Source organism: Phyllostomus hastatus, unplaced genomic scaffold (genome assembly GCF_019186645.2).
Source record: "Phyllostomus hastatus isolate PE091 unplaced genomic scaffold, TTU_PhHast_1.1 phas_contig_118, whole genome shotgun sequence".
Classification (NCBI taxonomy): domain Eukaryota; kingdom Metazoa; phylum Chordata; class Mammalia; order Chiroptera; family Phyllostomidae; genus Phyllostomus; species Phyllostomus hastatus.
The window spans coordinates 1,648,576-1,673,985 of record NW_025333543.1 but is presented as its reverse complement, the minus strand read 5'-3'; the positions used below and the strand labels follow the sequence as shown (position 1 = coordinate 1,673,985).

General features: G+C 38.8%; 1 protein-coding gene across 2 annotated transcripts in view; it reads right to left on the bottom strand.

Moving 5' to 3' along the window:
• Nucleotides 1-25,207, bottom strand: part of AASS (aminoadipate-semialdehyde synthase) — a 66,745-nt gene extending 41,538 nt beyond the window's left edge. The window contains exons 1-10 of one of the 2 annotated variants that reach the window (XM_045847568.1): nucleotides 25,084-25,207; nucleotides 16,693-16,917; nucleotides 10,586-10,762; nucleotides 7,568-7,652; nucleotides 4,378-4,445; nucleotides 4,131-4,277; nucleotides 3,169-3,247; nucleotides 2,916-3,043; nucleotides 1,355-1,503; nucleotides 12-134 (exon numbers count right to left, since the gene is read on the bottom strand). In XM_045847568.1, the coding sequence (XP_045703524.1) occupies nucleotides 12-134; nucleotides 1,355-1,503; nucleotides 2,916-3,043; nucleotides 3,169-3,247; nucleotides 4,131-4,277; nucleotides 4,378-4,445; nucleotides 7,568-7,652; nucleotides 10,586-10,762; nucleotides 16,693-16,902 (1,166 nt within the window). In that variant the 5' untranslated portion in view covers nucleotides 16,903-16,917; nucleotides 25,084-25,207. Of the gene's footprint in view, nucleotides 1-11; nucleotides 135-1,354; nucleotides 1,504-2,915; nucleotides 3,044-3,168; nucleotides 3,248-4,130; nucleotides 4,278-4,377; nucleotides 4,446-7,567; nucleotides 7,653-10,585; nucleotides 10,763-16,692; nucleotides 16,935-25,083 lie in introns of those variants that run through there. The other variant, XM_045847561.1, reaches the window with a different exon arrangement.
• Between the last annotated feature and the right edge of the window lie 203 nt (nucleotides 25,208-25,410).

Here is a 25,410-nt window from a genome sequence, read left to right as displayed (position 1 = left end):
AGCAAACTCACCTGTCATGAGTGATATGCTGGTCTGCATCATACATGCAGAAGGGATGCTCTATTGTTGTGCACTCAGTCATAAACTCTATAGATCCTCCAGTGTCTGCTGAAATGTCACATATTGCTACAAGTCTGAAAATAACATCAATACTTAGATCAGAGCCCAGAACTCTGAAGTCTCCAACAAGGTTAAAAATGAGGAAAAATGAAGGGTGCTTGGAACAACGTTCAGGATGGCTGCCTAGGCTCTTAGCTTTTTCCCCCTGCTGAGTTCTTCTGGGAAACCAGAATCTTCCTACTGTGAGTTTCAGGCTTCAGGAGGAAGAACAGAGGGAAGAGGAGGAGAAGGAAAGGAAGGAGGAGCAGGAGGAAAAGGAGGAAAGAAATAAAAATGGAAAATTCCTTCCCTAGAAATATCATTGATGACAACCTAAACTTAACCTACTTAGCCAACTCCCTCCACCCTGCTTAGTACTATATAATTTTACATGTTATTGCATGGGAATCTCTGGAATTATGAATCAATGTCTCAGCCCACCATTTGAAACCCTTTAGAGGTTGACCCCAATTTTCCTGCCCAATCTCCAATTACCTCTTGCGTATATAAACCCTACACTAGAAACTAGACTATCCGACTTACTATGTCTTAAGCTGTGCTTTGATGGCTCCATATGTGTCAAGCGGCAATACTGCCACTTGCAATTCTCACTCTCCTCACTCCTCTCTTGAGGCTTTGCTAAGCCCAGACTCCCACTTTCTCCTCAAGTCTGTTTGAGGAGAATACTGGTTGTTTCAGCATTCCCTTGGCACTGAGCTGATGCCAGCTACATGCCTGGAGGTAGCAACCATACCCATACTCATCTCTATCCTTTAGCTCAGCAGAGTGCCAGAGAGACGAGATATACCATAAATACTTATTGACTAATGAATTAATTGGACATTTAATAATGATTTGAAAGTATATTGTTTTCAGGCAATGTCCTAAGTACCTGTGGTCAACAGAAATAGAGCCTTTCTCTTGAAGAAGATTAAGTTCAAGTGGGAGGCAGAAAATAAATGATGGTGGGTTTCTGAAAGAGAAACAGACTAGAGAGAATGAAAACAGAGAAGCTGGAAAGCACCTCACTGAGGAGATAACTTCTGAGCTACATACAGAGCCACAGAAGTTAAGGAAGATTTCAAGTGGGAGGGAAGGTTAACTGTCAAATGCTCTCAAAAGGTCAACTAAGATAAGAAGCAGACAAGTCCTCATTAACAGTCAAGTTTTGTGATATGTGGACCCCTATGTGTGATGCCCTAACAGTGGGCCCTGCTGCTAAAAACTGCCATCATTGCTGAAGGAAGATCCTTACTTGTGTGGCAACGCAGGGCAGCCTTCCACACCAACAGGTGAAGCCTTGCCTGGAGCCAGGAGAATCTGAACATCTTGGCGAGTTAGTAGACGAGGGGTGTTTTGTTCCCAGTAGATCCCATTAATCAGACAAGTTGTATAGGGTGCAACCTGTAAAGCAAGTCCCAAGTTCAACAGCTAGGAAACAGAGTATTTTGATGCAGTGTGCTGAGAGAGCTATCAGTAAATTCCATGAGAAATATTTAGTGTTATTTCAAGTTGACTTTATTTGCCAGGTCAGTGGCCATCTTCTGAGTCAAAGACAAAAAATAGCCACCTAGAGTCAGTGTAAAATTCCCCATGATAGAGCAATATGTGAACATAAACATATTAATATGCTTGCTCTCTAATGTGATGCCTAGATAAGAAAAAGGCAGGACAGAGAATCAGGTGACCTAGCACTCTATTTGTAGCTCAGCAACCGGTACAGCATGACCTAAGTCAGGCTACCTGGACTTCTCTGAGCCATTTCCTTACCTGCCAGATGGGGATAATATGTAGCCCTTCCTCAAAGCAATACTGGGGAGATTAAATTAGATAACATCAGTAAACTCCATAGACAAATGTGCTACAAACATGCATACATGGTAACTAGGCCATGATAAGTTTAAGGACATAGCCAATCACCAGTCCTTCTGTGACTGGGAGGAGAAAGAAGAATGGAAATTTACTAGATTCAAAATGTTTCAGTTTGGGACTAGTTTCACATTATTTCTTTCTCAGGTATCTCAAGAATTTGCAAATCACAGGTAAAAGTCTTTTTCTATAACATGCTTTATATGCTAAACACCAAATTTCATGCCAGAATCTAAACATGCTATGTTGCTCAAACATATGGAAATTATTCAAAATATTCCTTATCACCATATATGCTTGCATTTTTTGTTTTGTTTTTATCAGTTTCTTTTGAGGAGGACTGTTGCATGACCAATGACTTCAGAGCACGCAAACATATTGTTCTTCTTATAAGATGGGGCTCTGTGCCTTCCTCAGAAGGATTTTAATCGTAAGTAACTGTTTTGTACAGTGGGCATGGGCCTGTGCTTAGGCAGCCTCACTATATCACCCTGGAGCCCTATAATCAATAGTATGCATTTCAAGAGAGCAAGCTGAGGTTATAGTTGCAATTCATGGCTACAGAAGGCATAAATCTATGTTGAGATACAACCTCGTAGACACTGCATTTTGCCAACAATTCAAATTAATCCAGGATAAATACAGAAAGCAGTAATCCACAGGAAATGTTTTAGAGCTACCGGGTACACGCAGACCTGCAGTACAAACAAAGACAGTGAAGCAAAGGGCACAGCCACAGAAACCAACAAAACCACTCAGCAAAGGCCACTCCAAACATCAATAAAAGCCAATAACTCCTTAGGCCAACTCATAATATCCAAGGGACTCACAACAGTCAATAAATATGGGGGACGGAAAACCAATGTACACATTCAGAATTTCTCTCCTGGAAAGAGTCTGGCTATATTGTTTCATGAACCAACTCAACAGTTGAGTGCAATACTCACATCAGTGTTAAAACGACTTCTGTAGCGCTCAGGATATTTGTCGTATTCTACAGGATCATATACACCATCTGTTTTCCTGACAAGATGATGATGGCGACTTAACACCGTTCCATACACTTTCCTCAGGTCTTGCAGATGAGAAAGAAATCGGTAAAGTGGATGACAAATGATAAAGATTTATGGCGATGAAATATTATAACACAGAAACTATAAAAAAGAGTAAAAAAACACCCACTCATCCTCGCCCTCTTACCTCCAGTTTGGGAAACTTCTTTTAATTCATGCGGTTCCACATATTCACAGGGTAGTTCATTAAAGATTTCTTGGGCTCCCTGTAAATAACACATGAGTAAAACTCTAAAAATAAATAGGAAAAGAGCCAACAGGATTTCCTACAAAGATTCTAATTAACTTTTCCCACAGTTACACAGCCCCCTGCAACCAGGACTGCACAGTCAAAAGTCACATGAGGTTCTTGCTCATAGCCTGCAATTTGAACACCATGCATTGGAAGGGGTTTAATGTTTTTACTTAACTTATTCAGCATAGCAACAAAAGTATTTAGAAATTAGAGCACAATAAAATATTTCTCTTTACTTTCTGCTTCACTGCAGAAGCTATTTCAAGTGGGGAAACTGTATCTCCTACAAAAAATTAGATGCTTATCTCACAGCATAATACAAATAGTGATGTCTTTTTTTGTAAAATATTGTTCCTGAAGAAAGATCTATTTTGTAATTACAAGTTTCTCAGTGGGGGATAGAGGTCACAAATGTGTACTCAAACCCCAGAAATGTGTTCCACCCCAGAAAGAAAAAAATACCAATTCTAGTTTGAATTAAATTTCCTAACATCTGTCTTAAAAAAGTACATCCTGGGGGAACTTCCAAATTTTTTAATATCTCAGTGATGGAGGTAAAACATCACCCTAAGAAGAGAGCTTTACACCATTAAAAATGAGTTATTCCTCTAAAAAGGAAAAAGAAAAAAGTTTAAAACCTCTCACAGCTTGGAATCAACTAAAAGCAAAAAACATAAGTTTGGACCATGACTGCTCTTTACTACAGAAAAGGTACATAGGTAAGAAAAGTACCCCAAACAGAATGCACATTCATGGAAAAGCAGGGCTCTGAAATGTCCACAAAATGCCCACATCCTTTGGGTTAGTTTCAGAGATCCAGGCTGCTTTACAGAAACAAGACAGGTGGGATTTACCTTAGATACATTACCAGTCCCTGTGAACACAAATGTTAAGGGCCCTATCGACTTGGGCATCAAACCCAGAGATATTTCATAGCCAGCATCGCGGACAGCTTGCACAGCCTGACTGCTGTTCCTATAGTTATGAGCCATGCCAATGTGCTGAAAGCAAGCACACAATTCAAGTTAGTCTACAACCTGAGACAGTTTTCTGTTCTTAAAGTGTGATATGTATTTTTTAAAAATAAAATAAAAATCTCACCATAAAAGGTGTGTGATGTCCCAAAGCAAGGAGCCTTAAACCCATTCCGTGTAAAATGTTGATCATCCCTATTGCAGAATCAGACCAATAGAAAGACCATTAATTCAAAGGAGTTGAAGCTGTTCTCTCTGCCCATTCTTCAACCTGCCCAGGGCTCTGAAGAAGCACAGACCACCTCTTCTCAGATTTGGAGGGCTCCTTGCTGTCATTTTATCCATTCCCTCACCTTTCTGCCATTAAAAGCACTATACCAGCTTCATCCCATGTGTTCCTTCCACTTTCAATCCTGCTAAAATGGAATGAGTGTCCTTCTTCTCTAAGGGTAAAGTTCGCCTTTGCTCCACACCCCATCCCTTCCTGCCTCTCTAACAAACCCACTCTTAAATTATTCCTTTCCCTATCCCCCTGTATTGGCTTATTCTTATCTTCCATTCCTCCCATACCAAAATAAAAATGAACAAATGAGAATGAAGTCACCATTATCCCCAGGAACCCCGTCAGCAATTTCAGTGACCTAAATAGCTGAATTTAGCAGATACTTTTCAGATCTTGACTTATTTGTCAGAAGCATTCGGCAACACAGGGCCTTTTTTTGCTAGAACACTCTTCCCTCTGTATCTATGATTTGAATATTTTCATCCTACATTTCTGTAGGCACCTCCTCATATGCCCACTCCTTTCATATTAGTGTCCTGTGTGCTTTCCTTACACATTAGTCAGTTTCAGGATTCTGTCCCAGGCCTTATTCTCGTCAATCTCTGCGCACGCTCCCTCTCTCTCTCTCCCTCTCTCTCTCTCTCTCTCTCTCTCTCTCTCTCCCGCCCCCTCTCTCTCTCTTTCTTTCTTAACTCATCCAGTCCCAAATTTCAAGCATTCTCTGTATACAGATTACCCTAAATCTGTGTCTGTACCACAGATATTTTATTTCAAGATCTAACTGCCCACCTTATGGATTTATCCATCTGAATGCCCTATAAACAGAAAAAACTCAGCATGCCTATAGCAAAGGCCTCAGCATCCATTCTCTTCTTTTCAGGGGTAGAACTTGTCCTGTGCAGACCCCTACTTAATTTTCTTTTATCTTTTTTCTGAAGTCAACTTTTAAAGGGATAATTTATACACAAAAAACACACCAATTTAAAGTACATAGTTTGATTACTGTTAACAAATGTATACAACCATATTAACACTAATATAATCAAAATACAGAACATTTTCATCACTCCAGTAACCCTTGCCAACCCTTGCCCCATACAATTGCTGATCTTATTTCTCTCTGTATAAATGAGTTTCTTAGCTACAGTTTCATATAAATGACATTATAAGTATATACGCTTTTTTGTGTGTCTGCTTTCACTCAGCATATTTTTGAGATTTATACATACTTTGCATTTATGAGTAGTTTGCTTCTTTTTATTGCTGAATTTTCCATTTTACAGATATACTACAATTTATTTATCCATTCTTCTGCTGATGGGCATTTGGACTGTTTCTATATTATTATGAATAAAGATATATAACTATGTCTGTACCAAAAATAATTTATTTCTCTTGATAAATGTCTATTTGTGGAATTTATCTTGTACATTGATATTAAAGTTTTTCATTTTTTTCTTCAGTTGGTTTTGTGATTTGTGTCTTTCAAGGATTTGTACATTTTATCAACATTGTCAAATATATTGGCCTATTCATAATATTCTTTTATCCTTTTAATGTTTGTCAGATATACCGTGTGACCGCCCTTGGATTCCTAATATTGGTAAATGTCTTCTCTTTTATTAGTCTAACTAGAAATTTATAAATTTTATTGATTTTTTTAAGGAACCAACTTTTGATTTTATTGTTTTTCCCTTTTACCTTTACTATTTCCTTCCTTCTATTTGTTTTGGATTTAATTTCTTGTTCACTTTCTACCTTTTTTAGATAGAAGTATAGACCACTAATTTGAGAACTTGCTTTTTTTTCTAATTAAAAGCATTAAGTGCTATTAATTTTCTTCTTAGCTCTACTTTATCTATATCCCATAAATTTTGGTATACTGTTTTAAATTTTTATTCAGCTAAAAATATTTTCTAATTTTTCCTGTGATTTCCACTTGAGTTATTCAAAAAGCATTGTTTATCTTTTAAATATTTGGAAAATTTCTAGCCATCTTTCTATTATAATTTCTAAGTCAATTTTACTATAGTCAGAGCACATACTGTATGACTTCAAAACTTTTAAATGTATGAAGAATTGTCTTGTGACACAGCACATGGAACGTTTGAATGAATGTTCTAAGTGACTCGGAAAGAACACGTATTCCGCAGCTGTTGGGAGGAGTGCTCAGTTATGTCAGGGTGGGTGATAGTGTTTTAGTGCCCTGTATCCATACAAATTTCTGGCTACTTGTTCTGACAATTACAGACCTTCATGTAGTCTAATCTGAGAGTTATAACATATGGTGTTTCTCAGCTAAACAAGGTTCAAAGTACTAACTAGAACAAAAATCAAGCAGAGTTGCCCTGACCAGGTGGCTCAATTGGTTCATGTGTCGTCTCCTACACCAAAAGGTTGCAGGTTCAGTTCTCAGTCAGGGCACATACCTAGGCTGTGGGTTCAACCTATGGTCAGGGAGCTTATGGAAGGCAACTGATGGATGTTTCTCTCTGACATAGATCTCTCTCTCTCTCTCTCTCTCTCTCTCTCTCTCTCTCTCCCCCCACCCTCCTTTTCTCTCTCTCTCTCTCTAAAATCAATAAATAAATATATCTTTGGTTGAGGAGTAAAAAATATATTTTCCCCAACTCCAGCTTCTGTCCTTTTTAGATTGCTCCTCTGTTGCTCCTGCCCCTGTACCTTTTTCCTTTTTTCCCTTTTTTCTACTCCCTAAACTCTCATTACCAAGCTTACCTCTCCTTCTGCTCTTCCAAACACAACTCTCTAAAAAGTCAGAACCTAACAATCTAACAATAGTTGTTATACTTCTCCCTGTCTTCTTTTTCTTTTTAATTTTTGTGATAAATATATTTTAATGATTTACCTTCTTATTCTAGCCTCAGATATTCATCACCCTTAGTCACACCTGCATGTTTATTTTTACTGATGGGAGGTGAACACTCCCATCCCCTTGCTACAGAAAAGAGAAAACACACAGTCACACCAAAGGCAGATTTCAAAGTGGGTTACGTAAAAGCCCCAGTACACCTACCTGCCACACCGGCCCATTGTCCAAATGCCACGACCCGAGTTCCTCTATGATCCACCATTTTCTCATAATCAATAAGTCTGATTCCCTGGCAAAAGAGTAAAAAATTTTTCTGTCACATCAAACTTAATTTCAATGAGTAAAGCACATATATGAGCAAGTCAACATTTCACACTTTTTTCCTCTTATAAAATATATCTTGACTTGCCAACATAAGTTACCATCAGGTACACCCTGAAGCATTTAGAAAAGGTAGGTCACAAGCCAATGATTGGGCTGTGATTAGAGATGAAAGAATGGTTCTACCAGGGTACTAAATGCCCATTGGTGGTAGTCAGTCAAATAATGGCATGATTTCCTTTCAGTTTTAGCCCAGCACCATCTACAAATATATCTACAACCTCGGTTATCCTCGCTTACTTCTAGTCTCAACGAAGACAAGTCCTTCCTGCAACTAAGCCCTTGAGCTAAATAGAGGCCAGCTCTTTTCTATGTCTTCCAAGACCACTCTTGAGCTTTTTCTCTTTCCTGCATCACCCTCTCTGTACTGCTCCTTCCCCTCAGCCATTCTAAGTGACATTTACCCAGGTCTCCTCTACCTTAAAAAAATAGCACCACTCCCTCCCAAGTCCATACACACAAATTTCTCATTCTCTCTCTCCCTGTCTCCCTCTTTCTGTCCCTCTCTATCTCAGTCTCTCTCCCTTTCTTTCTCCTCTCCTTTTCTCTCGCCACCCCTCCACAATTAGCTTCATTTAAAAAGTCGTACAGACTGCCTGCTTTTTCCTTCCTCATCTGCACTAAAATCACAGTCTTCCTATTTCCTTGGGAATCTTCCCTCTCTTAAAAACATCTTACTAATTCATCGTTAAGACCTACTGATACATTGTAATTATGAATGTTTGAAACAGGCATTGTATTTTCTCAAAGATCATATGATTTAATAATGTTCATGAATTTAAGAATGTTTAATATTCATCCAACTTCAAGTAATTGGTTACAAACTGCTGCCAAAAAAAGAAGCCCTGCTGGGTCTGTTTTTATTAATTTTCTTGTAATGGATGAAAATTTATATAACAAAAAAGTTTCTAAAGTGCCTTTTAAGGAGTTTATCTGCTTAAGGTGAAAGACTCTTCTTATAATATCACTTCCATTAATTACTTTTTGAATTTGTTCTTCAGAAACAGTGCAAATTAACTACAGCCTAAATTTAACATATTCCAAATTACTAAAAATGTGTTTCATATACCTTATAAAATGCTTCCATTGCTTTTACTGTTTGTGAATTCTCCTGTTCTCTGCATCTTTTCAGATTCTAGTCTAGTTTCTAATGCTGTAAAATCCTTACTCCAGGACTTAGACCTTGAACTTCTCTATGCTCACTTCCTACCCACATCCTCTCTCAAGGCTTTAGATTCCATCTAGTCCAGGGGTGTCCAACCTTTTGGCATCTCTGGGACACACTGAAAGAAGAGCTGTCTTAGGCCATATGTTAAATACACAAACACTAATGAAAACTGATGAGAAACAAAAGGTTTTAAGGAAATTTACAATTTTGTGTTGGGCTGCATTCATAGCCATCCTGGATTGCATTTGGTCCCAGGCCACTGATTGGACACCCCTCCCTCCTAGTCTCTGATAACCACAATATATGCATCAGAAGGAGCTGCCCTCCTGAGCTACAAATTCATATCCAACAACCCACATAGCACCTACGCTTAAATGTCTCATAAACAAATTAAACACGACAGTCCCTAAACTCAACTCTCAATCCTCCATCCAAGACTGACCCTTGCATGGTAGCATAATCTTAAATCTATGGCAACTCTTTAAAGTTGCTCAGACCAAAATCTCAAAGTCATCTCTCTCTCTCTTTCTCTCTCTCTCTCCCCCACCCCTCTCATATTCCACATTCATTTCACCAGGGAATCTTGCCAAGTAAGATGTCTAAAATACATCCAGGAATTGCCCATGCATCACAAACTCCACCACCCTCATGCAAGTCACCATCGTTTGTAGCCTAGCAACCTGACTGGTCTAGATTTGCAATCTTCTCACCAGCTTCATTCTCCTCCTCCCACCTTTCACTTCCACAGAGCAGGCAGAATAAGCATTTTAGAACAAGCTTTACTCTCACCCTCCACTCAGAAAGACCTGTAGGACTTTCCATTACCATTCTCTTTGCTTGCAAGACTTCACAGATGGATAAGACTTGATTATTCATCTCCTTCAAATGTTTGCTCGATGCCAACTTCACAATAAGACTCTCTGGATTATCCTATTTAAACTGGCATTGCCACCTCTCTTCAGTACCCAGCACTCCTTTTCTCCTTCTGTATCCTGTTTATCTCCATTACACATATCACTGAGTGACATATGAAGAGTCATTTATTTATCATCTGTCTCATCCCATTAGAATATAAGTTCCCAAAGACAGGGTTATTTTATTGTCATTGCAAAGAACAGTGTTGGACACATTGTAGGTACTCAGTAAATATTGGTTGGATGAAAACTCTGTATTTTAAATAGCCAATAGTTTTTTCAATAATATTCACATCTCAAAAATTATTTTTTCCCTTACAATGTTAATAAAAGTAAAAATGGTCTCCATTCCAGTTCTGGCACTGCAGAGCTGTGCCTCCTCAGTCAAGTCATTTTACTTCTCTGGGCTCCATCTGAAAAATTAGGGTGGTGGACTAGATGATCCCTGAGGTTCTTTTCAGCTCAAAAATTCTACTTGCTAATATCTAACCAATTGGCCTTATAAATAATGAATCATTTGGGAGAACACTTCTATTATTCTTTCCATTTTACAATAAAAAATAAAATGTTTGATTTCTCATAACAAACTCCAAACTAGTGCAGCAGAGGAGCCTTAAGAGCAGCAGAACTATTCAAGCACTAACCCACAGATTACTTTTCCTATTGTGAAAAACATGACACATTTCCTAGATGCTGAAAGAAAACTAAAACTCTACTCAATAATGAAAAGTAAAAAAATAAGTGTTAGTCACCAGTTACCTGTCTTAGACTCTCATCCAATAAGCCCATATTGGCCTCCTGAGCTTTTATTGTGTGGGAGAAGAATGCATAAGTCTTCTTGGACATTAATTTATCCTCTGCGGGTCTTTTAACTCCCAAAATTAGACAAGCTTCAGAAATATCCTCCTGAAGGATGCCACCAGCCTTGACATATTCCTGGGAATGTAATTTTGGTTAAAAGTTATCCCTTCGTTTGTTGTATTCATATTTTTAATAAGTAAAATGTACAGCAATTAAGGCCACAATTTTTTGAAGGAATAAAATCTTTATGATCAAATACAAATAATAGAATAACTACATATATTTTTATTTATTAGCAATATATCAATTTAATATGTTTGACTTTTATAGCAAAAAACTTAGAAAATTCAGCACATACTCCTATTTAAGAACAATTAGTAGTTTGATCATAACCACTGGCACACATATGATTTAAATATAACTGTGAAGTAAATATTTTACTTTATTTATTTTAATGTTTATTGTTGACACTATTACAGATGTCTGCCATGTTCCCCTTTTCCCCCTTCCCACCCAGTCCCCACACCCACCATGCCAACCCCAGCCTTTGTCACATTGTTTTCTCTCCATAGGCTATGCACATAAGCTCTTTGGCTAATCTCTTCCAGTCCCTTCACCACCCTCCCCTCTGAGATCTGTCAGTGTATTTGATGTACCCATAACTCAGGGCCTACCTGTTTTGTTCATCAGTTTATTTTGTTCATTAAATTCCACATAAAAGTGAGATCATATGGTATTTGTCTTTCTGTGACTGGCTTATTTCACTCAACATAATGTTGAGTCCATCCATATTGTCCCAAAGAATAAAAGTTCCTCCTTTTTGACAGTCACGTACTATTTCATTGTGTAAATGTGCCACATCTTAATCCTCTCATCTACTGATGGGCACTTGGGCTGTTTCCAGATCTTAGCTATTGTAAATAATAGCCAAGTGGTCTATTATTTTTTTAAAACAATTAGTCTAGTCTTATTTTTTTACATATACCTGTCCCATTCTCCTAACATCATTTATTGAAGGGACTGATTTTACTTCATTGTATGCTCTTGTCTCCTTTGTCAAATATTAATTGACCATATAGGCATGGGCTGATTTCTGGGCATTCATTCTGTGCCATTGATTGATATGACTGCTCTTAATGCCAGCACCAGGCTGTTTTGTTTACAATGGCTTTGCGTATATTAGTTATATATTCAGTATTGTGATCCCTCCTACTTTGTTCTTCTTTCTCAAGATTGCTGAGGCTATTCAGGATCTTTTTTGGTTCCATATAAATTTTTACAATATTTGTTCTAGATCTGTGAAATATGCCACTGCTATTTTAATAGAAATTGAATTGAACCTATAGATTGCTTTGGGTAGTGTGGACATTTTTAACAACATTAATTTTTCCAACCATGAATACAGTATATGCATCCACTTGTTTGTATTTCTTTATTTGTTTCTTCAATGTCCTACAGTTTGCTGAGTACAGGCCTCTTACCTTCCTAGTTAAGTTTATTCCTAAGTACCTTATTTTTTGTTGTTGTTGAAATGGTAAATGGGATTTTTTTTTAGTTTCTCTTTCTGAGAGTTCATTATTGGTTTATAAAAGTGCCACCAATTTCTTGATATTAATTTTTTATCTTGCTACTTATCCAAATATATTCATTAAATCTAGTAGTTTATTGGTGGAGTCTTAGGGTTTTTTACATCCCATATCATGTCATCTGATAATAATGACAGCTTCACTTCCTCCTTTCCAATTTCGATGCCTTTTATTTCTTCTTGTCTGATCACTGTGGCTAACACTTCCAGTGCTACATTGAATATGAGAGGTGAAAGCAGACATCACTGCCTCGCTCCTGATCTTAAGGAAAACACTTTTAGTGTTTGCCTATTGAGTGAGATGTTGGCTTTAGATTTGTCAAATGTGGCCTTTATTATGTTGAGGTATGACCCTTTGAGTCTCACTTTGATGAGAATTTTTACCATAAATGGGTGCTGGATTTTATCAAATGCTTTTTCTTCATCTATTGTTATTATCATTTAATTTTTATCTTTTTGATTATTTAATGTATCACATTTATTGATTTGCAAATATTGTACCAACTTTGCATCCCCAGAATAAATCCCACTTGACCATAGTGTATGATCTTTTTAATGTATTACTGGATCTGATTTATTATATTTTGTTGAGGGTTTTAGCATCTATGTTCATCAGAGATATTGGCCTAAAAAAAAGGAAGAAGGAAGAAGGAGGAGGAGATAATATTACCCTTTGCAACAGTATAGAAGTACCTGGAGAACATTATGCTAAATGAAATAAGCCAAAGAAAATTAAAATATGATTTCACTCATATGTGAAATCTAATGCACAAAATGAACGAACAAGCAAGATAGAGACAGACTGATAGATAGAGCATGGAGCTGAGAGCTGGGGCAGGACTGTGGGGGAAGGAGGTTGGTATGGAGGGATCAAGCAAAAAAAAAGAAAGGAAAGAGAAAGAACTCATGGACATGGGCAAGAGTGTGGTGACTGTGGGGGATAAGGGATAGGTGGAGGTGGAAGAGGGGATATAAAGGATAAATGGTAATGGAAGAACTACAATAATTTTTTTTGAAAAGATAAACAAAATTATCATATTGCTAGCCTCCGTGGAAAAATTAATTCAGATAAAAATTATCAATGAATGCTAACATTCATTGAAAGGTTGTTGAGCAACAGAAAATTCACATGTCTCAACACAGCATCTCACAGATGACTCAGTAAATACAAAGAATGAATGGTATTTTAGCAAGGGAGAGACCTGATAGTAATCACCTCAGCCAAGTGATCATACATTCCTCACCATGTGATAACTGTGTTTTTTTGTGTGGTTTTGATGTTATACAATGGAAAGAATATATGTCACTTATGAAATATTTATGTCACAAGTATACAAACTTAACTATCACAAGGTAAAAAAAAACAAACTAGTTATACCCAGAAGTGGAACATCCTACAAGTCACTTGGCCTGCAATGTTCCCAAAGTGTTACTGTCATTGAAACAAACAAAAATCAAAAGGGGAGGGTCCTGTTTTTGATTAAAAGAACTACAAAGACATAAAGGTAAATTAAAGAAAGCTTAATTAAGCCTCAGTTAAAATAAAAGACCATAAAAGCCATTTGGGACAAATGGGGAATGTGAAGTGGACTATGTGAGATGATATCATGAAATAATTTCTTAGGTGAGAAAATTATATGATGGCTATTCAGAAAAATGATAATGAAATGCATACTGAGCATTTTGTAGTAAAATGCTATGATGTCTGCCACATATTTTCAAATGGTCCAGGGAAAAAGTGTATATATATATATCTTTAAAATAAAAATAAGAGTCAAACCTATAAGATTATCGTGAAGAATAAAAGGAATGATAAATGTAAAGCTCATCCCACCATGGATGGCAAGGCAAACTCCCATGAACAACCTCTATTTAATGAAGCATTTCCTTGAGGGATGTTTCATGAGACAAAACATAGTAGTGTCTTATTGGCCTTGTCCCCCACTCCCATAAGGAGGTCCCACCATGAAGGAAAGGAGAGAATGACTAAAAGATATTACCTCCTTCTAAAAACAATCCCTCAACATTGAAATAAAAAAGACTTATACTCAAAAAATTATAAAACACTGAAGAAAGAAATTGAAGAAGATACAAATAAGTGGAAGCATATACTGTGTTCACGGAATGAAAGGATTAACATTATTAAAATGTCCATGGTACCCAAAACAATTTGCAGTTCAACACAATTCTTATCAAGACACCAATTTCACAGAACTAGGACAAATGTTCCAAAAATGTATATGGAACCGCAAAAGACCCTGAAGAGCTACAGCCATCTTGAGAAAAAAAGAACAAAGTTGGAGGAATCACACTACCTGATATCAGACTATACTACAAGGACACAGTAAGCAAAACACCATGGTACTGGCATAAACTCAGACATACAGATCAATGGAACAGAATAAAGAGCCCAGAAATAAACCTATGCATTTATGGTCAATTAATATTCAACAAATGAGGCAAGAACACACAGTGAGTTGAAGATAGTCTATTCAATAAATGGCTTTTAGAAAATTGGACATAACCCTGGCTGGTATCATTCAGTGGACTGAGTGCTGACCTGCAAACCAAAGGGTCACCAGTTCAATTCCCAGTCAGGGCACATGCCTGGGTTGTGGGGCAGGTCCCCAGTAGAGAGCATGGTCAAGCATCAACCACACATTGATGTTTCCCTCTCTTTCTCCCTCCCTTACCCTCTGTAAAAATAAATAAATAAATAAAATCTTTTTATTAAAAATATTGGACCAATAACATGCAAAAAAATGAAATTAAATCACCTTTCACCATACACAAGAATAAACTTGAAGTGGATTAAAAACTTAAATGTGACTTAAAACCATAAATATCTTAGAAAACATAGGCAGTAAAATGTCAGACACTTCTCATAGCAATATTTTTTTCTGATATGTCTTCTCAGGCGAGGGAAACATAAAAAATAAATGGGATTACATCAAACTAAAAAGTTCTGCACAGCAAAGGAATCCATCAATAAAATGAAAAGATAACCCACTCAATGGGAGAACATACCCACTCAATGGGAGAAAATAGAAGCCAATAATACATCTGATAAGGAGTTCATTTCCAAAACATATAAAGACTTTATACAACTCAACACTGAGAAAACAAAGAATTCAATTTAAAAATGGGAAAAGGACTGGAATAGACACTTCTCCAAAGATAATCTACAGATGGCCAATAGACATACGCAAAGATCCCCAATGTCACTAAAGATTAGAGAAATACAAATTAAAACCACAATGAGATATCAACTTACACCTCTCAGAATAATTATCATCAATAAATTAATATGTCGGGGGAGGGGTACGGGTAGAGGTGGAGCAGGTATGAGGGGGATAAATGATAATGGAAAAATATAATAAAAATAAACTACTAAAAATAAACAAATCAGCAAAGAATAAGTGTTGGCAAGGACATGGAGTAAAGGGAACATTTCTGCACTATTGGTGGGAATGCAGATTGGTGCAGCCACTGTGGAAAACAGTAGGAAGGTTCCTCAAAAAATTTAAAAAAAACTGCCTTATGACCCAATGATTCCACTTCTGGTAATATATCCAAAGAAACCTGAAGCACTAATTTGAAACAATATATGCACAGCCATGTTCGTTGCAGAGTTATTTATAATAGCCAAGATTTGGAAGCAGTCCATGTGCCCATCTGTAGATGAGTGGATAAAAAAGCCATGGCGTATTTACACAATGGAATACTACTACACCATAAGGAAGAAGAAAATCTTACTTTTTGCAACAACACAGATGGCCCTGGAAAGTATTATGCTAAGTGAATAAGCCAGTCAGAGAAAGGCCAGTACTATATGATTTTACTTATATGTGGAATCTAATGAACAAAATAAACTAACAAACAAAATAGAAACAGACTCATGGATACAGAGAAGAGACTGACAGTTGTTAAAGGGGAGAGGGCAGAGGGCTGGGTGAAAAAGGTGAAGGGATTAAAGCATAAAATCTCATAGACACAGAAGGAGTATGGTGATTACAAGAGGGCAAGTGTGGTAGGTGGGATGTAGAAGAGGGTATGGGGAGATAAATGGTGATGTAAGGAGACTTGACTTTGGGTGATGAAAACACAATATAATATACAGATGATGTATTATAGAACTGTACACATGAAACCTATATAATTTTATTAAGCAATGTCACACAAATAAATTCAACAAAAAATTATTTAAACAAGAAAGAGCTAAAAAAGTTTTAAAATTAAAAACAATCCCTCTATCTTCCAGCTAGAGAAAGCATGAAATGGAATAAAAATAATACTTACTGGCTGAATTCTGGACTCCACGATTCTAATTTAGCAATCTCATTATAACCAAAGTAAAGGAATATTGCCATGTGGTATTTCAGTGACATTAGCAAACATTTTCTTTTCACAGAGATGCTTTGTAGCTTTCATTTACAGGGTCATTTTATTCCCACATACTTAAGAAATTGGAAATATTTACCTTGTCGTGAATGGCCCGCCGATTGGAAGGCTGTATTAAGACCTTGTAACCCAGGTTGGTGATCCCTTTGATGTGCCGGGGAGCCAGAGGTGCCCTCCTCTCCCAGGCGTTCACATCCTCCCGCCTCACGGCCATCACCGGCTTGTGGTGAAGCCCTCTGGAGAGGCTGAGCCCCAGCCTGCCCAGTTTGGTCCTATGTACGCGCAGCATCTTGAAACCTGGTGACTGCAATGACATCATAAGGGCACAGGACAACAAAAGGCAGGTGGGCTCACAGAACAGTTCTGGTGTCCTAAGAAATCTGCTGTAAAATCCAGCCATCTCAGATGATAACAGGTACAAGACAGAGAAAAGAGAATGGGGAAACCTGGATGATAAAATGGGTTCCTTTACCCAAACAAACCCAATTTTCCACAAACCAGGTTATTTATTTCTAAAATATAAACTGTATTGAACAACTTATGGGACACTAACCCATATAGGAGAAGCCAGAATAGATTTTTAAATATATGTTTTATCAAGCAACTATTCAGCAAAAATGTTTTAAGCATGTTAACCTGCTATGCAAATAAATTCAATGAGATAATTTATGCTAATTTTGAGAGCATAAAGTTTGGAATTCTTTAAACATGTACAAGATTCTTGACAATCTAGCTCCGACCTCTTTGGAGTTTCATCTCTGACCATTCCTTACAAGTGCTACCCATAGTGTTGGGCAGCCTGCTGTCTGTCGGCAAACTGCTTTTCACTGGTCCATGATGAGACGTGTACAGAAATAGAAAGTTAGCACTTAGAGGCCTTTATATCACATGATGACATTTCTAGTAATTCATTGTTATTGGATTGTATGAAAGTGTTGGTTCTGACAGACTGGAAAGTTAAGAAAACAAAACAAACACACAAGTTCCTTCATATGTCCCACCCTCACCCTCCCTGAACTTTTGTTACTTTAAACATGCTGTTCCCTTTCCCAGCGTTTCCTGTCCCTAACGCATCTTCCTGTTACATTAAACCAGGACCTGTCTCAGCCAGCTTTCTAACTGCTATTCCAGATTGCAAAATTCCACTCATTTATTGAATTATTAAATGTGGATGAGAGGCTCACTGTAAATTGTATACAAATTTTTAAAGCATAAATATCAAACAGTATCCTTCTTCATATGGCTAAGTAGATTTAGAAGCCAAATGTCATTTCAGATTATAATTTGCTATATCATTTGGATGATAAACCTTAGTTTTTTATGTTTAAGGTTGGCATCAAAATATAGGGACTAAATGATTTCATACCTTTCAGAAATGCTCAACCAACTATGCTAGCATTTATCAAAATTTGTATGGAATGCATTTCTGTTATATCAGACTGCAACCTCTGCATCAGACCTACCACATAGATGGGGAAGGTTTGTCCAAACCTGGGGCACACAGGTCCTTGCCACCTGAGACAGAAAACTTAAATGGCAATTCACAACAAAACATACTGAATAGCAAGGAGTCCCTCTAAGAAGGCCTCAGGAAGGAGGGGGGCACGAGGAGAAAGGGCCGCACACCACAACTGAACACACGGATGGTTGGAGCCATATCGATGATCAACATTTCAATAAAAGACTGTTGTGTATTCTATTTAATGTTTAATTTATTTAAATACTTTCATTTTTAAACAGACAACGTTAGGCCCAAAACTCAAGCCAAAGAAAAAACCGTAGCATCCCTTAGCACTTGAACCCCTATATTCTCAAATAAAACCAATTCTGAAGACATTCTTCTGAACATATAGATAAGTCCAGAAATGGTCCCATCCTCCCAGCAGAGGCTGCATTTCATAGAGAAGGACATCCTCTGTTCTTTGTAGCAATTCTTGGGGCTAACATGAGGGAACATGTTCAGATAATACAGCCTCTCCCCTCAGCCCAACTTGATTTGTGATCCCAGCCACCCCTCCCACAGTGACCATCCACCGCCTCCTCCTACCTCCCCGGTCTGGGGTGGGGAGTGTGGTATGGGAGGACAGACACAGACTCACAGACTGGTAATACACACATAGGTATTTGCAAAGGCAAGTTTTCTGTGGGGACTCAGAAAAGAAAGCAGCATTGTGACCCCTTGGAGTTTATTAGAGAAGCTGCTTTCACTTTCACTTGTTGTGGGGAATTCCCAAATCATATATCCTGTAACTTTGTTTTTAAACAAATGGAACAACAGTTACCATTGATTACACATAATATGCCTTACAGATGATACTTCATTTTTTTCCTGCAAAAATCTTATTAAGTAGATGTTATCTCCATTTTACAGGTGAAGAAACTGAACTGGAATCCAAGTAGAGCTGCTTGCTGCTTTTTAGCAGAAGCAGGATTCCTAGGTTAACATTTAACACTCGGGATTTTCTCTTCTTTTCCAAAGCCTGCAGATGCACACTGTGTAGATCTGACCCTGTTGTTCCTGCTTCCATCGTGTTTCAGGAATCAGTCAGATCCTTATGGCATTGGCTTTAATAGTTACAGTAAATGACCAGTTCTCCCCCCAGACCGGCTGCCTCCATCCACCTCTTTCCCATGTGCCACCAAAAACACTTCCTTTGCCAAGGAAAAGTCTAAGTTTCTGAGAGCTTAGGAAAAAAAGATTTGCTTATAGCATGTATTACTGTATTTGTAAGTACTTGAACCTGAAACTTGGTCTCAGCATAGAACTTTCCAGGACTACCATTCACTTTATTCTAACGTCATCAGAAAACATCTAACAATCCGGATTTCTTAATTGCTTTTAGGTAGGGCACTGTGGGTCTCTAGTGTTTCACAGAAATTCCCAAGTGGGCTGTTCTGGATTTCCCTGTGCTAGATTTCGTGGGTTTTCCAAAGAATATCAGGAAGTAAACATAATGTTTACTTCTGGCAATGCCTTCAGTGAAACAAAGCAGGAAGACTCCTGGCTCACCACTGGCTCCAGTGAGGTCACTTGACAGTGCCAGGGGATGATGACAGCCTGTACGATAGGCAAGGAGGATGTGGAAAAGCAAGAGGAGGAGAAGAGAAGAAAAAGAAAGAACCGTGGAGAATAAGGAGAAGGCAGAGAAAAAGAGGAATAAGGAGGAGAAAGAGAAATGTCACCTAGTCAGGGGAGGAGATTAATATCCTTCTTACAACTGCTAAAGTCTTTCCTTCAACACAGGAAGGGCAAGCGTTTTGTATAGTATAAAAATAAAGTTTAAAAGATTCTCCCCTATGTTTTGTAAAACAGGAAGAGCACTAAGGTACACATTTTACTTCCCTAGGATTGATCAGGAATTTGAAATGACTCTAAAAGCCATGGGAGTAGCACAGCGAATTAATCACACAGACTCTGCCCTGTGAGACAGGAACACACTCTGCTACCAGAGTGGATGGACTCTAGCAATAGAACGTAGGATATGATGTCGCCAAGCTCCTCTTTCCATCTCTCAGTGGGAGGAAGACTTAAGAATTTCTTTTCATTTACAAATTATATAGCTTTGCAATGTACACATGAGAATCAGGCCAAGCAAGGAGAACATGCTTATATATTCTTGGTACTTTCTATCCTTTTCCAGAGAAACGAGAAGGAAAATGGTGATTAGGGATAGAAATGATAGATGACTGATAGATAGATGATAATTAGATACATAGATAGATAGATAATTGGTAGATAGATGATAGGTAGGTGACAGATAGAGTTTAGCACTCCATACACATCCCACCATTTTCTTTTAGTAGCCATGAATAAACCACGGTCACTGAGCATATCATCACCCTAAATCACAAGAAGGAAACAAAGGAAATTTTGTGAGGTTTATTTATAAAAGGTTCTATCTGAAGAAATGTCGCATTCACAGGCAGAGGACCCCACATGTATTTGGGAAGACCCTTTTCCATGATGAGCAGACTGGTCTTTGTACAATTATGTATATTAATATAGTAAAATTCTCCTGATGGAGTTATCTTTTGCCTATTGATTACAGAAGAGGTGTTTTGATTTATTTCTTTAATCAAAAAATGTGGGGGATACTTAAGATGTGCACAGCAATTTGGGGGTTCCTATAAGGAAACAGAAATCCAGTTTCCACTCACTCTCATGGGATCCAACAGGGGCAGGATGTGACTATTTCATCTAATTAAGTGGTCCATCAAAATCAGGTGATGAATTACCAATTACTGATTATAACTGAATATTAGAGTCAGAATGACCCTGAGAGAAGGTCATCTAAAACTGATACTGCAAATGAAGGGAGTGAGGGCCGTAGAAATAAGGGATTTTCTATGGTTTATAACAATCACTTTCCAAACCTCTATGGATGAATCATAATACAAACAGTCTACAATTCTGGTAAGCATAACTTTTAAATGTAACTGGATAGGTTTACATTTATTTGCTTATGCCATAAGACAATGTATTTGATTTGTGCTTGTTTTCTTGAGTGAGAGTGGTAGGTAGATTAATAGAACTGACCTCTACACAAAGTTTTTTATCCTTTCATCCAGTATTCAAAAATCTCTTAAGTCTCTTCAATCCTTTCTATACCATTAACCAAATCAAAAAACTTTTAAAACTCAGAAACCACCTACATAAACCACAACAATTTTTAAGCAAATACAAGGACTTAAGCATAAAAAAAAAGGTCTCCTAATTTCTGTTCTTTCTAGTGGGACATGTATAAAGGCTTACAAATTTCTTATTAACAAACTAAATCCAAATCTTCCATCTCTAGCCCCCATAGTCAGAGATATGCTTTTTGTCCTTATATTTTAGATCTGTAAAATAATGCCACTAGAACATAATTCAGTGATTCAAACTAAAACTATTAAATCACAGGTGGAGATTTCTCAGTGCTTTTTATTTGTACTAATCAGGCACACGTGTTGATTAAATATTGAGAGACAAAGGGTGGAATAGCCTTGAGCTGAACAAAATAAGGTAATGGACGAGAAATGCAAACAATTCATACCTACCCTTCCAGTTCATTCTAAAACTGCAAGCATATTTTTAAAACCACGGTTTCCCAGGCAGTCCTGGGACTGTAGATGAGAACAGCTCCCTGAGCATGAGTCTCGGGCCACACTACATAGTATTTGTTATCCCAACCACAATAATCCCGGATCTTTGGGGGAGCTCCAAAATAGTTACAAATTGATGGAACACCTGATGATGGACTAGAACTAATCCAAATACCTCCCAACCCCAAGGCTTGCTAGAACTAGTCTTGGGCATGCAGTAACACCATTCTCCATACTTGTACTTCTTGTTGCTTGCATAGGTACATCCTTTAATGTTTCCACATTAAAACCCTTTTAGTCACCTAGAAGTGTAAAAAAAAAAAAACCAAAAACATAAACAAAAGCCATGTAGACTTGGGTGGGTGGACTCTATTGATATTAGCTAATCTGGTAAGAATATTCATATGTTCTCAAGTCCATCATCAGCTACGCACATCATCCACAGATATGAGACCCACGATTCCCCTAGTCTCTAGCCCACAGATTTTGTTTCACTGAGATGGAATGCGAAGTTAGCCCTGAAGTGGAGGCTAATCCAAAATGTTTATCTGCTTATTTGTCTGTCTCTTTGCTAAACTGCAAATGCTCTGAGGGAATAAATTGTATTTTATTCATCATTGTGAATGACGCATAGGAGAACGGAAAGGCTTCAAAAAATAATGAATGAATAAATGAGCAATTTTAAGTGAACATCATAAAGACCTATGCAGCAGAGAACAAAATAGACACACCAAACAGGGGCTCATAGCTCCCCTCCTCACTCCCACTCTGCCACAACATCCAACAAAAATGTCTATTCCCTGCCAAGATCTCATAGACCAATAAGTGTTATGAAATGCACTATAATGTGGTAGAAAAATCCAGACCTGGGAGCTGAAACTAAGTAGTTGTAGGGTTTCTTCTCTTGACCTCAGTTTCTTCATCCAGACTACAATATAATACTAAAGTCCTCTTCAGCTCTAATATTCTATTAAGCATATTAGTGCCTGGGCACTGTGGATTACAAAATCATTAGAATTTTAGAACATAAGTAGGCACTCTGACTCATGAAGATACAGCTAAAACATACTAAAGAAGGAAACAAAAATACTAAAAAGACTAGGGAGACAGAGCATTCACAGAGGTTACTTGTATTAACTCTGGCTACTGGGGAGCCCACAGCTCACAACAGTAAGGACACCTAAAAGGAACATGACTCCTCACCCCCACAGATGGCCTGGGCTCCTGAGCTCCACTTAGATTGTGACTTTGGTGCATAACCTGCCTGTATTTTATCTGCAAAATGGAGTTGGGTGTGTTGTGAAGTTTATTTGCGCTAATACACAAAAAGTGCTGAGCACTGCCTTACATGTCGTAAGCACTCAGTAAATGTTAAGAAACAAAGTCTCTGAGCCTGCCCACTCCACAAAGATGAGCACAGCCACACCACTAACAGAAAACACTGTCTTCCTTCCTCTTTCCCACATTGTGTGAGGCCTTTACCGTGGCCCTTACAACTTCCCAGTCTTACATCCAAAAAAAAAGAGAGGTGAGCCCAGTAAGGCCTCTCTTCAACTTCACTCATTAGGCAGGGGCATTCAAGATAAACAGCTTGCCATTTTAATACTGTCTTTCAATAGTGTCTTTCACCAGATTTAAGACACTTTTTTTTTACATTTTAGCATCTCTGAAAGAGGGATGTATCTTAAAAAATGGCATCTGAGATTAATATGGTAACAATGTTGTTGGTTACTTCCCATTCAGAATTCACAGTGTTTCTGTGATTCCATGAATTTCAGGAATTTGTTGTGGCCTCACAAGGGAAACTTGCCCCTGTTTATAGTATTATTTCTATGAAAAAAATTAATCAGGAATACTTGTAAAAGTGGAAACATTTTTGTTAAATGGACACTGCCTAAACACAGAAAGATCTCTCCCAAAATACTAAGCCAAGGTCTGTTAAGGCTTAAATAAAAGATTAGCTAGTTAAGGTGGAAATTTTCAATTGTAAATCATTCAAATTAAAGTTCTGATGATGCTGTCACCAATGACAAGTGAGATTGGTAACAAATACAAGTTTTGGAGAATGGAAAATTGACTAAGGAAAGTTGGTTTAAACCTTTGTCCTCCCAACTCACTTGGCAGAAAGGCCACCAGTTTACAGCGCCAGGCCCTGAAGCCCTAGGTTCACTGGAGTCTTTATGGAGAACAGAGAGGAAGAAAAGTACAGTGACAAAATCAAAGTAAACACACTCGCAGAGACATAAACACTTCGACACAAAGTGCTATCAGTGGTTTGGTTTTTTAAAAAATAAAGTACATGAAAGCCACCGCCTGAGTCAGCGATCTCCTCCTGTGTAACTAGTTGCATCGGCATAATCGCAGCTCCAGCTCCGCTTTCGGATAACTGATGATCCACCATATCAAAAAATGCTCACCTTTGTTCAGGTTAATGAACTCTCTCACCCTCCCTTTCTCCAAGCCCCCACCCCACTTCCACTGCCCTGCAATCAGTGTCTGAAAATCCCATGTCTTCCGAAAGTTGTCAGGGCACTTTAGCCCTGTTCAGTCAAGCAGAACAGGTAAACAGCTGCTTTTACCCGCACCCACTCGCCCAGCGTCTCTCTTAGACCCTGGCCCGCACAGCCCCTGCAGCATCTCAGGAGTTCAGAGACGCTGAGATCCAAGGTACCCAACTTCCTCGCACCTCCTGTCTCTGTTGGAGTGTGGGCACAGAGTAGCAGTTTGCTGGGCAGGGACCGGGCGGGGGCGGGGCACTCCGTGTCCAACAAGAGAATGGCCAGCCCGAGATTGTCAGAGTGAGAAGTTTGTGATCAGAGTTTGTCTAAGAAGGCCAGAGCTGGAAATGCCAGCGGGAAAACAACCGCACAGAAGGAAAGCGGCAGAGTGGGCGGTGCCCCCCACAATCTCCACTACCCACCCCGGCAAGTCAGCCAATCTAAAGATAGCCATACAGTCCAAGATACAGCAGGCTCTTAGCTCTGCAGCTTCAACACCAGTATTTTACTCGGCAAGCGCAATCTCTTCCCCTCAAAAAAAAAAAAAAATAGAAAAGAAAAAAGAAAGAAAGAAATCCTAACTGCATCCCTCCCCCTTCCCACTCAGAAATTTTGGAGCCAGGCTGGCTGCCCTCCCTTGCTAGGAGGGGAAGCCTGAGAGGGAGGACCTAACGCTCACCAACCTCTCTCCCTAGCTCTCCCGGGCAGCGGCAGGGAAGGGGTGGGTACCTGGGCGTGGGGGGGAGGGGCGGGGGCCAGTTCCACAGGGTCCCCAGGGGGCTGGGAGCGGGGCTGGGAGCGAGACCCGAGTCCCGCCCGCGATCTCCAAGTGCATCTCCTCTGCTGAAACCGCTGCACTCTGCTCAGCCCCTCCAGGAGCCCCTTCTCACCTCGTCCTCTGTGGCGCCCACCGGTCCCCACCGTCTCCCAGCTCCCTGGTCTCAGGAGGTTAGGCCCTTCTCAGCAGGAATTGGGATGGGAGCTGGGAGGGAGGAGGTGTTTGCTCAACTTCTGTGGACGTCAGTCCTCCTCCTCCCGCAGCCAATCAGCGGCCACCCTGAGGGAACAACCTTCTCCTCCGCCAATCGGCTGCGCTACCAGGTACTAGGTCATGCCAGGCCCCTGCTCCTCCCCGAAAATCCTCTGCCTTTTCTATCGCTGACCTGCGTCCTTAGCTGCTGGCATCACGTCCTCCCAGGACAGTTATTGACCAAGCT